This window comes from Hesperophylax consimilis, chromosome 20, assembly GCF_061612785.1.
Source record: "Hesperophylax consimilis isolate HC1 chromosome 20, BYU_Hcon_1.0, whole genome shotgun sequence".
NCBI classification, from domain to species: domain Eukaryota; kingdom Metazoa; phylum Arthropoda; class Insecta; order Trichoptera; family Limnephilidae; genus Hesperophylax; species Hesperophylax consimilis.
Genome location: NC_142855.1, coordinates 19,336,180 through 19,350,425, shown reverse-complemented (window position 1 = coordinate 19,350,425; position 14,246 = coordinate 19,336,180). Strand labels below are relative to the sequence as shown.

General features: G+C 36.1%; 1 protein-coding gene across 1 annotated transcript in view; it reads right to left on the bottom strand.

Annotated features, from left to right (window-relative positions):
- Positions 1 to 14,246, bottom strand: part of LOC149414272 (UDP-glycosyltransferase UGT5-like) — a 32,607-nt gene that overhangs the window by 6,032 nt on the left and 12,329 nt on the right. Inside the window, exons 2-5 of the mRNA XM_089644251.1 lie at positions 8,017 to 8,191; positions 7,103 to 7,184; positions 3,371 to 3,560; positions 754 to 948 (exon numbers count right to left, since the gene is read on the bottom strand). Coding sequence (XP_089500377.1) covers positions 754 to 948; positions 3,371 to 3,560; positions 7,103 to 7,184; positions 8,017 to 8,175 — 626 coding nt within the window. The 5' untranslated portion in view covers positions 8,176 to 8,191. The remainder of the gene's footprint in view (positions 1 to 753; positions 949 to 3,370; positions 3,561 to 7,102; positions 7,185 to 8,016; positions 8,192 to 14,246) is intronic.

Below are 14,246 nucleotides of genomic sequence, written 5' to 3'. Positions count from 1 at the left end.
ACTTGTAAAAATAGATGTGAAAAAGAGAATAAACCCAATTGTCGTATTACATTCCATATATAAGCATTATTTTACTTTATTTTAAGCATATTCACATCGTATAATATAAATCAGTTTTAGAAACATATTATACTATCACATCGAGAAACGTCTGGACGCGAAACACAAAGCTGGTTGGTTGCTGGGAAGTAAATTATGAACATTTATAAAAGTGTCTTAACTAAATACTTAAACGAAATATTCGACTCTGAAAATACAACCGAATTTGGACTTCGCAAATTTGTTCATAACGTGGCGAGTAATTTGCGCTCCCATGTAAAAATGTCTATTCATTCAAAAGCAGATTTTACTTTTAAGAACTAAATGGTGATATTATAATGCGAGATGCCTATTTACTGTCAGATTGATTTATTGACGAATCACAGTTAGCCTTACGCCCTTCGTTCTTCAACAGTTGATTTTACCCCTCGCCATTATCTTCTCGTCTATTAATTCCTATGTCTGTGATTATTATCCATTTTCGGAAACTGAAATCCTCACTAAACATTGTTATCTATCTGATATGTAGTGTTTTTTTCTATCAAAAGTGTGTTTTGACTGTGTCGCTATATTCTGTATTTTTACCAAGAGGTTTTGTGGGTTCTCTGTGTTTAGATTCAGATTTACCATTCAATGTAGATTCACCAGTTTCACAATTGTACTACGAGATTCCGGACACCATGTTTAAATTAAAACAAAAAGATTATTGCTTACTTTCCCATGATCTCGAGAACCACTGCCATGGCGGTGTTGCCGACGCGCTGCAGGAGGGTCATCTCGCCTGTGAAGCTGAGGAAGGGATTGGGGATTGTTGCGGGCCACACGGGGTTGCCTGTGTCTCGGGCCAAGAAGTGCATCAGCGTTAGCGGGGATATGAGCAGCACGGGGCAGTCGTACTTCACGCCCAGGCTGGAAGGTTAACATTAATTTATTTATTTACAGTTTGAGTGCCTTTATATACACAGAATTATACATAATTAAAACATAATAACTCATATAATAAAAGAAAACAAAATCACAGCTTTTTAACTGAAAGTCGTACTGGTGAAAAACATATATTTCCAACACAAAAATGTAACACCACTTTTGCTCAACATCATTACATATATCTAGGGAAAAAATACTTCAACAGCCTACCAGAAAACATCAGAACAATAGAAAACGATAAACAATAAAAGCAATTAAAGAGAAGTTCAATGTAAAAATGCCAAAATTATGAAACTATCTTTTTAATTAATTATAAATTTTAATATTCATAATTACAAACACTGAATATTCCTAATCTTGATGCTCACCACTCTTCTAGACACAAGCGCCAGCTTCTATAGAAGAAGAACATTAAAAAATCAAAAGCAGTGAAAACCAATTGTATGAATTATTTTAGATAACATTATTGATTATATTCTGTAATGCTATTATACTGTAAATTGATTAATTATTTATTAGTATTACAAAACAATTATATGGTTTAAACACAATGTAATTAATAATATAGTATGTTTAGTGTATAGCATTTTTGTATTTTATTTATTTACAGTACAAGTGCGTTTAAATACACAGAATTAGTATTACAAAACAATTTTATGGTGTAAACACACTGTAATTTATAATATAGTATGTTTAGTGTATAGTATTTTTTTTATTTACAGTACAAGTGCCTTTATACACAGAATTAGTATTACAAAACAATTATATGGTGTAAACAAACTGTAATTTATAATATAGTATGTTTAGTGTATAGAATTTTTGTATTTTATACCTATACAATAAATTCTAAAATTTTCTAAGTCTTATTTCAGAAATTTTGTTAAACTACAAACTATTTTAAATAAAATGAATATACGTACTTAGATTGTCTTACAGAAGGATTTTCACCGACCTGGTATTATTATATAAAATCCTAAATGATGCGTTTGATAGTCCAGAATTGCTTGCATTAATAAGCTTGTGGATTCCACTACATATATTATTATTTTAGTGCAGAAATTCTGGGACTAACTACCATAATATGTACACCTCATTGCCCAGAACACTCTTGGAAGAAAATAATAACTACAAAAGATTGAAAAAGACTGAAGCGGTTCAGTTATGTATAATTTTTACAATTTCTATGTAAAAGCTCCTAAAAAGGGCGTTGATTAATCAATAAATTATTTAAATTTCCTAAAATTTACAATCAGGCTATAGGAAACAAAATTTGAAATAATAACTGTTCTTAAAAAATATGTGAAATGCTTTTTTGGAAGTTCTTTTGGTGCTATATTAAGGCGATGCACTACGTCGTGTAATATTTTAAATCGAGCCGTTATCAATAACACCCCTTACGTAGATGGCGATAAGGTTTAAATTCCCGCTTAACACCATACGCCTGTTTTGATTTATGCAAGAAAAAAACATGGCCAAAAAGAGCCTTTTATTTTATTTTGTGAATGTTCAGGGATAAATATTTAATTTTTTTTCTGATCATTTTATAAATAACTTAATTTGCCACATTATACAATAAAATCATAACAGAAAATGGGTTCATAAGTAGGAGATTTTGAACTTTAAAGCAGTTTTCATATGCCTTATACATTATTTTTTCTGGGCTTATAAAAAGACTTATCTAAAAAATAATCGATTATTTCAAAGGCCATGTATTCTACTCGCAGTATTTAGTTAAAGCATCTGAAACATTTAAAAAAACACATGATTTTGCATTACTATGTATTGCACCGCTTTAAGGTTAATCGCGGCTTTCGTTATAATCTACGCGTTCATAGATGGCGTAAGTTTAATTCGATACTTTTGAAGTATCAATGGATCTCCGTAAATGCGTATTGTCAATGACATTAGCACATTGATTTTTATTGACATTTCACTTTGTGTCTTTTATTTTTGATAATATCTTATACAGATTTGACGGCCGGCATAGTCCAGTGGTAACGCATTGGACTGCCATTCCGAAGGTCGCGGGTTCGAACCCGGCGTGCGCAAATAAATTTTATTTGATTAATTTGTGTTATTTCACAATTAATTAATTAAAATAATATATAGTATATTTGCGGCACGTTCCAGAGTGGAAGATACTACCAGTATCGCCCTGGTGTAAAACCACCATTCAGAATTGAAACGTTGCTCCAAATGGCTTTAGCCGTGTTTAGTGACTAGATCTGAATAGCCAGGTACTTCCCCACTTTCCTCTTTCCCTTCCCCACTTGCCTTCAGCCTCACAACATCCCCCAATTGGGGATGCCATAGTCTCACTGGCTCCAGACGGGAGCAGTTGGGACTCTTGTGAGGTATTCACTATAAAAAAAAAAAAAGATATAAATTGCATTGTTTCTCTCACCCCAGGTAAACCTCGTTCATGAAGTACTCCACAACGATGAGATCGAACTTAACGGTCTTATCGTTTAGGAGCTCCTGGAGGCTGTCGCTCTTCAGGGCTCCTTCGATCATCTGCGGGATCATGGTGTTCAGAAACCAGATAAGTTTCAGCTTTGAGTCCTTACCCATGTCGAAACCAGGACTGTTGTCTTCTGTAATTAAAATAAGAAATGTGAAAAGTGTATGAGACGGTTCTATGACAAAACAGAACACATCATTGACGTCAGAAAAAGATATGCCCAAATGTAAAATCTGGGTATCATTTCGACGAGCTGGAGCGAATCACTTGACAATCTTTTTGGCACCAGGTGGGTTCGAGGATGTCTTAAATACTACATCGACCGCCGGTGAGCGCACATCAAAATAACCAGACCCTGCGCAGAGAAGTAAAATTCGTTTAAGTAAGGTAATGGGCGCTACAGACGACTCAATTTAGTTGAGTGGTTACGTCGAACCATGCGGAGATGCGTCGTATGTGATAAGGGAACATGACTATCAAGTTGAACGGTTGTCCGCCAGAGCATTCAATCACCATCCAAAACCCGACCGCCAATCAAATTAGATCGTCTATAGCGTGGTTGAACGGTTGAATAAACTTTGCTCAGTCTGCCTAGGAATCTGTCGTGCTTAGTTGTTTGCGAGGGTATATCAAAATAAATAAAATAGACTAATAATCGTAAAGTTTCAATGAATTTTTTAACATTAAATGAGAAATTAACCTACTTGTGGGATAATACAAACATGGTGTACTCTGATGAAGATGCCATAAACGAAGCTCTTGTGACCCTTTTCAAACGTGTTGAAAAGGATGCCACAAATCGAAACGTCTAAGGCTACATTATTAGTATCATTTCTGAATTTTTCTCATTCCATGCGTCATTTTTTTGCTCTTTGTCTTTTTCTTTTCGTGTTAATAGTAAACCACGCTACTCGAGCGATCGCAAATTTCTGGTTTTTTTAAATAAAGTAGGAGGTATGTTGCTTGTGTTGCCCAGAGAAGCAACTGGCAAAATTGAACCAACCATCGCGTCGTCTGTACGCAACACTCAACGGTTGACACACAACGGTTGAACCAACCAAATTGAGTGGTCCGCAGGAGGTCTAACAGTTTGCAGCGCACATGAACCAACCATCACGTCATCTGAACGCAGCACTCAACGGTTGACACACAACGGTTGAACCAACCAAATTGAGTGGTCCGCAGGAGGTCTAACAGTTTGCAGCGCACATGAACCAACCATCACGTCATCTGAACGCAGCACTCAACGGTTGACACACAACGGTTGAACCAACCAAATTGAGTGGTCCGCAGGAGGTCTAACAGTTTGCAGCGCACATGAACCAACCATCACGTCATCTGAACGCAGCACTCAACGGTTGACACACAACGGTTGAACCAACCAAATTGAGTGGTCCGCAGGAGGTCTAACAGTTTGCAGCGCACATGAACCAACCATCACGTCATCTGAACGCAGCACTCAACGGTTGACACACAACGGTTGAACCAACCAAATTGAGTGGTCCGCAGGAGGTCTAACAGTTTGCAGCGCACATGAACCAACCATCACGTCATCTGAACGCAGCACTCAACGGTTGAACCAACCAAATTGAGTGGTCCGCAGGAGGTCTAACAGTTTGCAGCGCACATGAACCAACCATCACGTCATCTGAACGCAGCACTCAACGGTTGACACACAACGGTTGAACCAACCAAATTGAGTGGTCCGCAGGAGGTCTAACAGTTTGCAGCGCACATGAACCAACCATCACGTCATCTGAACGCAGCACTCAACGGTTGACACACAACGGTTGAACCAACCAAATTGAGTGGTCCGCAGGAGGTCTAACAGTTTGCAGCGCACATGAACCAACCATCACGTCATCTGAACGCAGCACTCAACGGTTGACACACAACGGTTGAACCAACCAAATTGAGTGGTCCGCAGGAGGTCTAACAGTTTGCAGCGCACATGAACCAACCATCACGTCATCTGAACGCAGCACTCAACGGTTGACACACAACGGTTGAACCAACCAAATTGAGTGGTCCGCAGGAGGTCTAACAGTTTGCAGCGCACATGAACCAACCATCACGTCATCTGAACGCAGCACTCAACGGTTGACACACAACGGTTGAACCAACCAAATTGAGTGGTCCGCAGGAGGTCTAACAGTTTGCAGCGCACATGAACCAACCATCACGTCATCTGAACGCAGCACTCAACGGTTGACACACAACGGTTGAACCAACCAAATTGAGTGGTCCGCAGGAGGTCTAACAGTTTGCAGCGCACATGAACCAACCATCACGTCATCTGAACGCAGCACTCAACGGTTGACACACAACGGTTGAACCAACCAAATTGAGTGGTCCGCAGGAGGTCTAACAGTTTGCAGCGCACATGAACCAACCATCACGTCATCTGAACGCAGCACTCAACGGTTGACACACAACGGTTGAACCAACCAGATTGAGTGGTCCGCAGAAGGTCTAACAGTTTGCAGCGCACATGAACCAACCATCACGTCATCTGAACGCAGCACTCAACGGTTGACACACAACGGTTGAACCAACCAGATTGAGTGGTCCGCAGAAGGTCTAACAGTTTGCAGCGCACATGAACCAACCATCACGTCATCTGAACGCAACACTCAACGGTTGACACACAACGGTTGAACCAACCAAATTGAGTGGTCCGCAGGAGGTCTAACAGTTTGCAGCGCACATGAACCAACCATCATCAAGTCATCTGAACGCAGCACTCAACGGTTGAACCAACCGAATTGAGTGGTCGGCTGGGGCCTAAAAGTAACAACCTCATAAACCTAAAAACCCAGCATTAGTGTGATTTTGTATGAATAGCATTGAAGCCAAATCTAGGGTGAGTCAAAATTGTCTGGCAGCCATCTGGTTTGACAAACCTTTCAAATGATTTGTTTGCAAAGTGGAAAAAAAAAACTATTTAAATTTAATTCTTATATTGTGTATCTTTGAAAATACATTGTACTAGAATTCTAGATTGAAGTTATGCCGTGTTGCACGCGTTAACTCTTTTAGGGCCGGTATTTCAGAATAAAAATAGTAAAATTAGTGCGGTTTTATCTGACATTTATCAATCCTCAAAGATAGATCCCACAGAGTATTGGCACATTGCTAATCAATCCAAGGCAGCCTGCCATACCTCAATACAAAGGACTATCCCATCAAAATTGTGGTTTCAACTCCACCATTTTTTCCAAAAAATGAATTTCCTCGCTTATTTAAATGAGAATTGGACATTGTTACATTTCTTCTCACCTTTTTAAATTCACGTGCCTCACTCCCAAGATTGTAATTTCTGTATTCTAGAAGTGGGAACCGTAGATCACATATATTTTGGCTGTCCCTCTCTAAACATATATCCTCTCTTCTATCAAGGCTTATCTAAAATTTCCTCCCCTCCGTTCAACATCTCATCTCTTCTAAGTCTGAACTCGACGTCAATCCTCCATATAATTATAAAATTTGTATAAATTCACCTTCCATCTCTGCATAATTTGAAATGATTGCCTAGAACACCCTTGAAGGGAGAAAGCCAGAATTGTTCATTTTCAGATATTGTAATGCTGTCTGAAACGTAGGTTAAGAAGTAAGAAGTGTAACATGGCGTAATAACTCAAAAATTAATCCTTAGAAAATGTTTGCATGCTTTACCTTTCATTAACATTAGTGACGGAATGCCAACTTCCCTTTTGAAAGCAGATTTGGCATCAGGGAAACAGCTTACAAAAGTGATCTGAAAAAAAAAAAAAACAAAATTTTTGTTAAAACATTATAAAAATATCCTGCCAGTGTTAACAAGGAAATGCTATTGTTGTTGCCAAATATTTGAATATATCTCGTGGCCCAAGGGTTGTGGCGACAAGTGGTGTGTATATTCTAAAAATAGATCATTATCCGTTGCTTGGGTCAGATAAGAGCCTTGAAATTCACTTTGCGCTAACAGACAATCGGTCAAAACTCCGCAACGGAAAGGGTTACACGAATTATTCATGCGTCGTTGCGTAGATATCAAAAGGCAATCAAAAGGGGAAATTCAATTCCCGTTGGCGGCATTTATTTTATCAATTTATATTTTTGTTTCAGTTATCCTTTGTGTCTTGCAAAAAAAAACCTTGTTTTGTAAACATAAGTTAATCTTTAATAAAAAAATAGTTTTTTATCCATTTTAAAACTCAATTCTTTCAAGAAAGGCATACAAATTTAATATTTTATCGGTGATCAAACATTTATATTTGTATGCTTGAAAGTGATTTGACTTCACAAACGCAGGTTTCGGTTGAGCCGAATTTTCAGTAAAGTTTTGCACGAAACCAAACTTTGTTCGCTCATTAACTGTGTTGTAACCGGATAAAACAGAACAGTAACAAAACAAAACAGAACAGTAAAAAAACAAAACAGAACAGTTACAAAACAGAATAGTAACAAATAGAACGGTATCAAAACAGTACGTAATAATAAGTTAGTTTTTTTCACTATTTTGTTTTGTCATGGAATCGTTTTTGTTGACGGTCCATCAGTGGTTGGAACGTAAAAGCGAATGAAAGAAGAAGTGGGTGACATTCTACCTCGTGTCCTCTCTCATGCAGGATATCCGCGGCTCCCTTGCCGAGGTTGTAGTGACTTCTGGCAGGCATTGGCACCATCACCAGGATCTTGTAGGACATGACTCCGCCAGTGAGGGCAGCCAGCAAGGCTGTCAAAAGCAACACTTTGGAGAATGCCATGTTCGGCTTCTTGTACCTGAAAGAAGATTTTTACTTCATCAAAAAATGCTGTAGGTAACATACATTTTTCCATATTTTTAATCAAAATCTCAAAGGTAAACGTAGCATTCGTTATAATCTACACCAGAGGTTCACAAAGTGGTCTATATGGATCCCCAGGGGTCGATATCGGCATGCTGAGGGTCTATGTCAGCGAGAAAAAAATTTGGGGGTCCACGAGATTCAAATGGGGGTACATATGAACGGACCCCATTTACCTCAAGTCATAACACAAATATAATAGACTGAGAAATTACTTATTTGATATTTGGATTTTTATATTTAGTAAAGTTGTTAATTGAGGTATATAAATAGAGTCTAAGTTTCTTTTCTCGTCACAATTAATATATTCAAGCAAAACATTGCACATTGGAAGCTGCGAATTTTCCTAGTTCCCCCAACTTGTTTTTGAAAAACTTCCAGGGTAATAATGACCTTCAACATTTAAATGCACTTCACACAGACTTCAAAACTAAGTTTGAGGACATTTTGACTACGGAAATTCAACGTTGAAGAATCGGATATCATGTGACAAGAAGAACTGACCTAAATAAACACTGACAAAGAACTTAAGGGGCAGTTCTGTAGGGCCAGCTACAGAAAGAAATTCCCGTTGCTTATCCTGCTTCATTTTCATTTGGTGTAATACTTCACAAGGGTGCCCCTGTCTGCACAATGTAAAGACAGAGCAACTATATCGCCACCGGTTGTTGGACAGGCAAGGGAAGGGAACCTCTGATCTACATGTTCATAGTTGCCGTTATTGAATTGTTTGATTAAAATACACCTTTTGCAAGTTATGCTTTAAATTATTAAGAAGAATTATTTGTTTGTGTCGTTATATGAACATAAATAATTAGTTTTTTCCGTATAAAAACTATATTCTTGCAAGAGAAGCACACAAATACAATATTGTATCGGAGATTCAATCCAATATTGTATTTGTATGCTTTTCTTGATATCGTAAAGCATAACTTGCCAAAAGTGGATTTTAATAATATTATAAAATTAACGCCATCAATTGACACGTAGAACATAACGAGCGTCGCGTTTAACCTTAAGCTCTTAAAAAATAAATTTATTTTTTAAGATAATCTCTACACATTTGCAGAGTCGAAAAATAATTATATGAAATTCTCTCGACAGAAAAAAATCACAAAGCATGCTCCGGAAACTATTAAAAAAAACACAGTCGGTTATGTTATTTAACATACCTATTAGGTTTAACATTTAACATCATAGGTATGAAAAAAATCACAGTGTTTATTTAAATACCGTCCTGTCATATTAAATATTTTCGCTTTTGGCTCTTTTATAAGTAATCTTTTTTTTGTAATATTAGCGTGCTCCCTCTAACATTCTTATTTACATATCTCCCTTTCAAACAATCTTCTTCTTCTTATTGAACAAGCGGCCGCATTCCCAAATTTCTACTGATTAATAACATATATCTCTTTAACTCTTTAAGTTTTTTGGTTCCTAAAAAAATATATGTTATTTTTTAAGAAATGACGGGATTACCCTAAAATAAAGTCGATGATAGATGAAGATGGTGTGTACAAAAATATTCGACGCATGGCCTTGGTGTATTAGACAGACCTATGGTTGAATTTGCCCTAGCAAATCACTAAAATAAAGTGGTAATCTTAACCCTAGATTACTACTCTACGTCGCAGAGGCGCCTGCGTTTTTTATAAATTGCTCTCTCTTTTTATCCTTCGCGCGTATCGCATTGACGTTCAAGGACATCTCCATCATCGGCAGCACGTGTCGCAGGACGGTTGTTGCGTTACGATAAGTTTGCTAGTTTTTTTTGATATTACTACCTGTATAATTTTCAGAGTAATTATGTACCACTAGTGACACCTATGAAGGTTAGGTAATAGTATTTATGAAAGGTTCTCGCCTCTGCTATTTATTTGTAATTAAGTCGCGTCGGCAAGGCCGATTCCTGTTTTGTGACTTTTTTAATTTGAAGTATGTCAACAGTCTTTTCGTATAAAAGGTTGGGTTTCCTTAAAAACTCACTCTCTTGCTCAAAAACAACCAAAGGTTTCACCTTTCCTAAAGAACCACAGGAACTAGCCTGTACCCAGAGTATTTACTGTAAAAAGTGCGTAGTCATATCATGTGATAGTGGTTATTTATTGTTAAATAAAGTGATTCAGTTGCTCTTAATAACGGAATTTAATTAAAAGGACCCTAATTTATAACACTACCCTCGGCGCTCCAAAGACGTATGAGTAGCTTGCATGTAAGTTTTTCTATTAGTACCGAATGCATCTAAAATGTTTTTTTGTAACATTGTTACTTTTTTTTTAGTTAATTACTTCATTATTGACTATTTTTTGCAGTGTAGTGTATTTTTTAAGTGTATACAGTGTGGTTTTTTTTTAAAGAGAGTTCCATTTAATTGCCTAAGTTTCATTTAAGATTAAAGATTTTATAAAAAAAAATATTTTTTCCGATTTTATGTCCGGGTTGAATCTTCCCCATAGGAAAAACTAAACCCTTCCACACACTTTTCCACAAATGATCATCTAGTCAATCAACATTATGCAAGTGCATTATATAAGCAACATAAATACAAAACAATACAAGAACAACACGTCAACTCACCAGAGTTCAAATGGGAAAATAATTCACCGACTCCAGATATTTTCATATCAGAGGGTTCGGCTCGGTAGAACTCCTAACAGGGCCTATAAATCCTACTGATCCCTCAACATAAATATTTTTAAAAAAATTCGTAAAATTGTGTTCTTTTTTTTAGTAATATACAAAATTATAGAAACAGTCAAAACATATCAATCATATTTATAGATTTTGAATAAAATTATTTTCAATATGATGCGCCTCGCGGGATTATGAGTAGTTTTATTGTACGTCGCAACACGAGTAGTACTGTAGCGTTAACAACTAAAGTGAAAAAGTCATGTCAAATAATATTCAATGCACAACTCGGCGTAATGATCAAATTTCCCTAGCAGGCCTAGAAAATGAATCTTTCCGTTGGGTTTATTTTAATTATTTTTGATGAACGTATTACTAAAATCTCAAATGTTTCTAGAGGAATCCCTCGGGAAGTTGATAGTTCATCGTTTAAAAAAATATAATCTGGTTCTTACCACTAATTTTACAGATGAAAAACGTTTTATAAAAATATCACACTGTTTTTAATAATCTTAAATATAAATATCATAGCATCATATTATCAAATAAAATCGTTATCGTTACGAATTCGTCGGTATTAAATAAAATGTGAGCCTAGAGCAAGCCCACGTTATTAGAGTCTTGTATCGCTTGAATTTTACTTCAAGTACGCAAAAGGTATTTTTCATAACTTCTGTCGAAATCGAATGTAAATAACTAAATTCATTCTTGAGCAGATAATCAATTTCACTAGCGTATCTGGGGCCCAGGAGTCGAAAGGTCTTATGTAACTTAATGACACACCTCTTGAGTATCAGTCTTTAACTGCAGTAATTCAATTCGCAATTTTTAATACATCTGATAAGATGTCATCATTTTAATGATATGTTCTCGTATTCTGTATTTTGTCGAGGCGAAGCGCATTAATTGAGCCACTTACGCTACTTTTTAATTGGATCTGGCAAAACTCAGACAATAATTTTTTCAATGCAACAATTTTACTATTAATCGTATTGATACTATAATACGATTTTCTGAATGTTTGATTATTTTTTTTAAGTTTATGATATAAAAAAATTAACATAAAAAGAGTGTATAATATTTTTAATGTATTTGTCACAGTTATTATATGGTGAAAGTAAAATTATGTCAATAAGGCAGTTGTACATAATACAGGCTCTTGTACATAATTTCCACTTCCAAGATTCCATTTTACTCATTCAATTATTCAAGAAAACATTCAAACAGATGAATTTAATAAATTAATGTTCTTATTGAATTAAAGCGAACAAGACTCAACTGCTGTCCAAATTCATTTTCTAATAACTCACTTGTAACTTGTGCAATTATTATTTAATTTTTTACCTCAAATTATGGGTAAATCTATATAAATAAATGTTTATTTGTCTGTCCCCTATAGAACCAAAAACTACTGGAGCGATTTCGCACAAAATTTCTAAGTTTGTTCTTATTAGTGCTAGGGGTGTTTAGAGAGTTGTTTAAATGTCAGAAGAAGTCGGGGACGCCCGAGGAAGACTGAACTGTGTTATCTCTGCATCGGAATTAAAGTCGATGCACTGGATTAAGAAGATATACAATGGAGAATGCAATTATTTTCACTTTAAAACGTAGGTACACTAGAATTCAAAACATAACACAGGGCACACGTCAACTAATATTTGATAAAATATTTAAAGAAATTAGCCTCAACATAATAATTATTTATGCAAACATCGTTTCATTCCTGACATTCTGACCCACCATCGGAGTCAAGGTTATTAACCAATTAAAACTACACGCAAGTTGCTCTCTGTGTTCGACTGTAATCATTGGTTCTACCCACTTTGTCGAGGCCGAGCACAACAGCTCTGAGAATAAAGAATCTTATAATATTATGTTATGATCACAGACATAGGAATTAATAGACGAGAAGCTAATGGCGAGGGGTAAAATCAACTGTTGAAGAACGAAGGGAGTAAGGCTGACTGTGATTCGTCAATAAATCAATCTGACAGTAAATAGGCATCTCGCATTATAATATCACCATTTAGTTCTTAAAAGTAAAATCTGCTTTTGAATGAATAGACATTTCTACATGGGAGCGCAAATTACTCGCCACGTTATGAACTAATTTGCGAAGTCCAAATTCGGCAAAGTAAGGCAGCTTCTATTTTCAGAGTCGTAGTTAGTTTCAGAGTATTTAGTTAAGACACTTTTACAAATGTCTCATAATTTACTTACCCCAGTAAACAACGATGAGCACACTTGAGAATCGCTACATTGTGATGTGATAGTATATGTTTCTAAAACTGATCCATATAATACGGTGTGAATAAGCTTAAAATAAAGTAAAATAATGCTTACTTATGGAATGTAATACGACAATTGGGTTTATTCTCTTTTTCACATCTATTTTTACAAGTTTTCATAGCAAAAGTCAACATTTTGCCGTTTTATTTCGTAAAATGAACCGATGATGCCTCGACCATAGTTCGCACAAGAATGATGACGTCACGTTTTCAAATTTCACTTGAGGCCATATGCGAGCCCAGCCGGCTCAATGGAACCGGTATGGGGAGTGGGGATAATACGCTTTTAATCACTTAGGGCAGGTCTACTAATATTCATATGTCTATGGTTATGATGTATAATTATGACACAACTAGCTTAGACCAATCTAATCATGAATAGATAGATCCAACATTGGTTGCACTTGATAACATCCCATTTAATATTATTTAAATAACAAAATAAACAACAGTCTATTGCTAACATTTACGTTTGAATGTAATTATGTCTTTGTTAGTTGTAAAAACAACCAGTAACGCAAAGCAATCATTCCATTATTTTGTTCTTGTATGTACAGGTAAATTATTTAATAATGCTCTTGCTTGTTTTACTAGAAAAAAACATTTATAGGGTTTTCCAATAAGAGGTGTTATTTTGATATTCAATCGTAAAAGATCAATGGTTTCGTTGCTTGTGTGGCACGTAACGCCATCTTGTTGAAATTAAACGTTGTTCAGATCAATAACATCCAATTCCGGCCATAAAAAATCATTAATCATCTCTCGATAGCGCAATCCATTCACCGTAACTGTTGCTCCAGCCTCATTTTCGAAAAAGTAAGGTCCAATGACTCTGCCGGACCATAAACCGCAACAAATAGTCACACGTTGAAGATAGAGAGGCTTACCAACTATAATTCTTGGGTTTTCCGAGCCCCAGATGCGACAATTTTGCTTGTTGACGAAGCCACCAAGGTGGAAATGGGCCTCATCACTCAAGATGATTTGCATTTGATTCACTCAAGTGAATTTTAATAATTTCAATGCGTTGTTGAAGCGTGTATCGTTCCATTTTTATTAATGGCGTAGTTT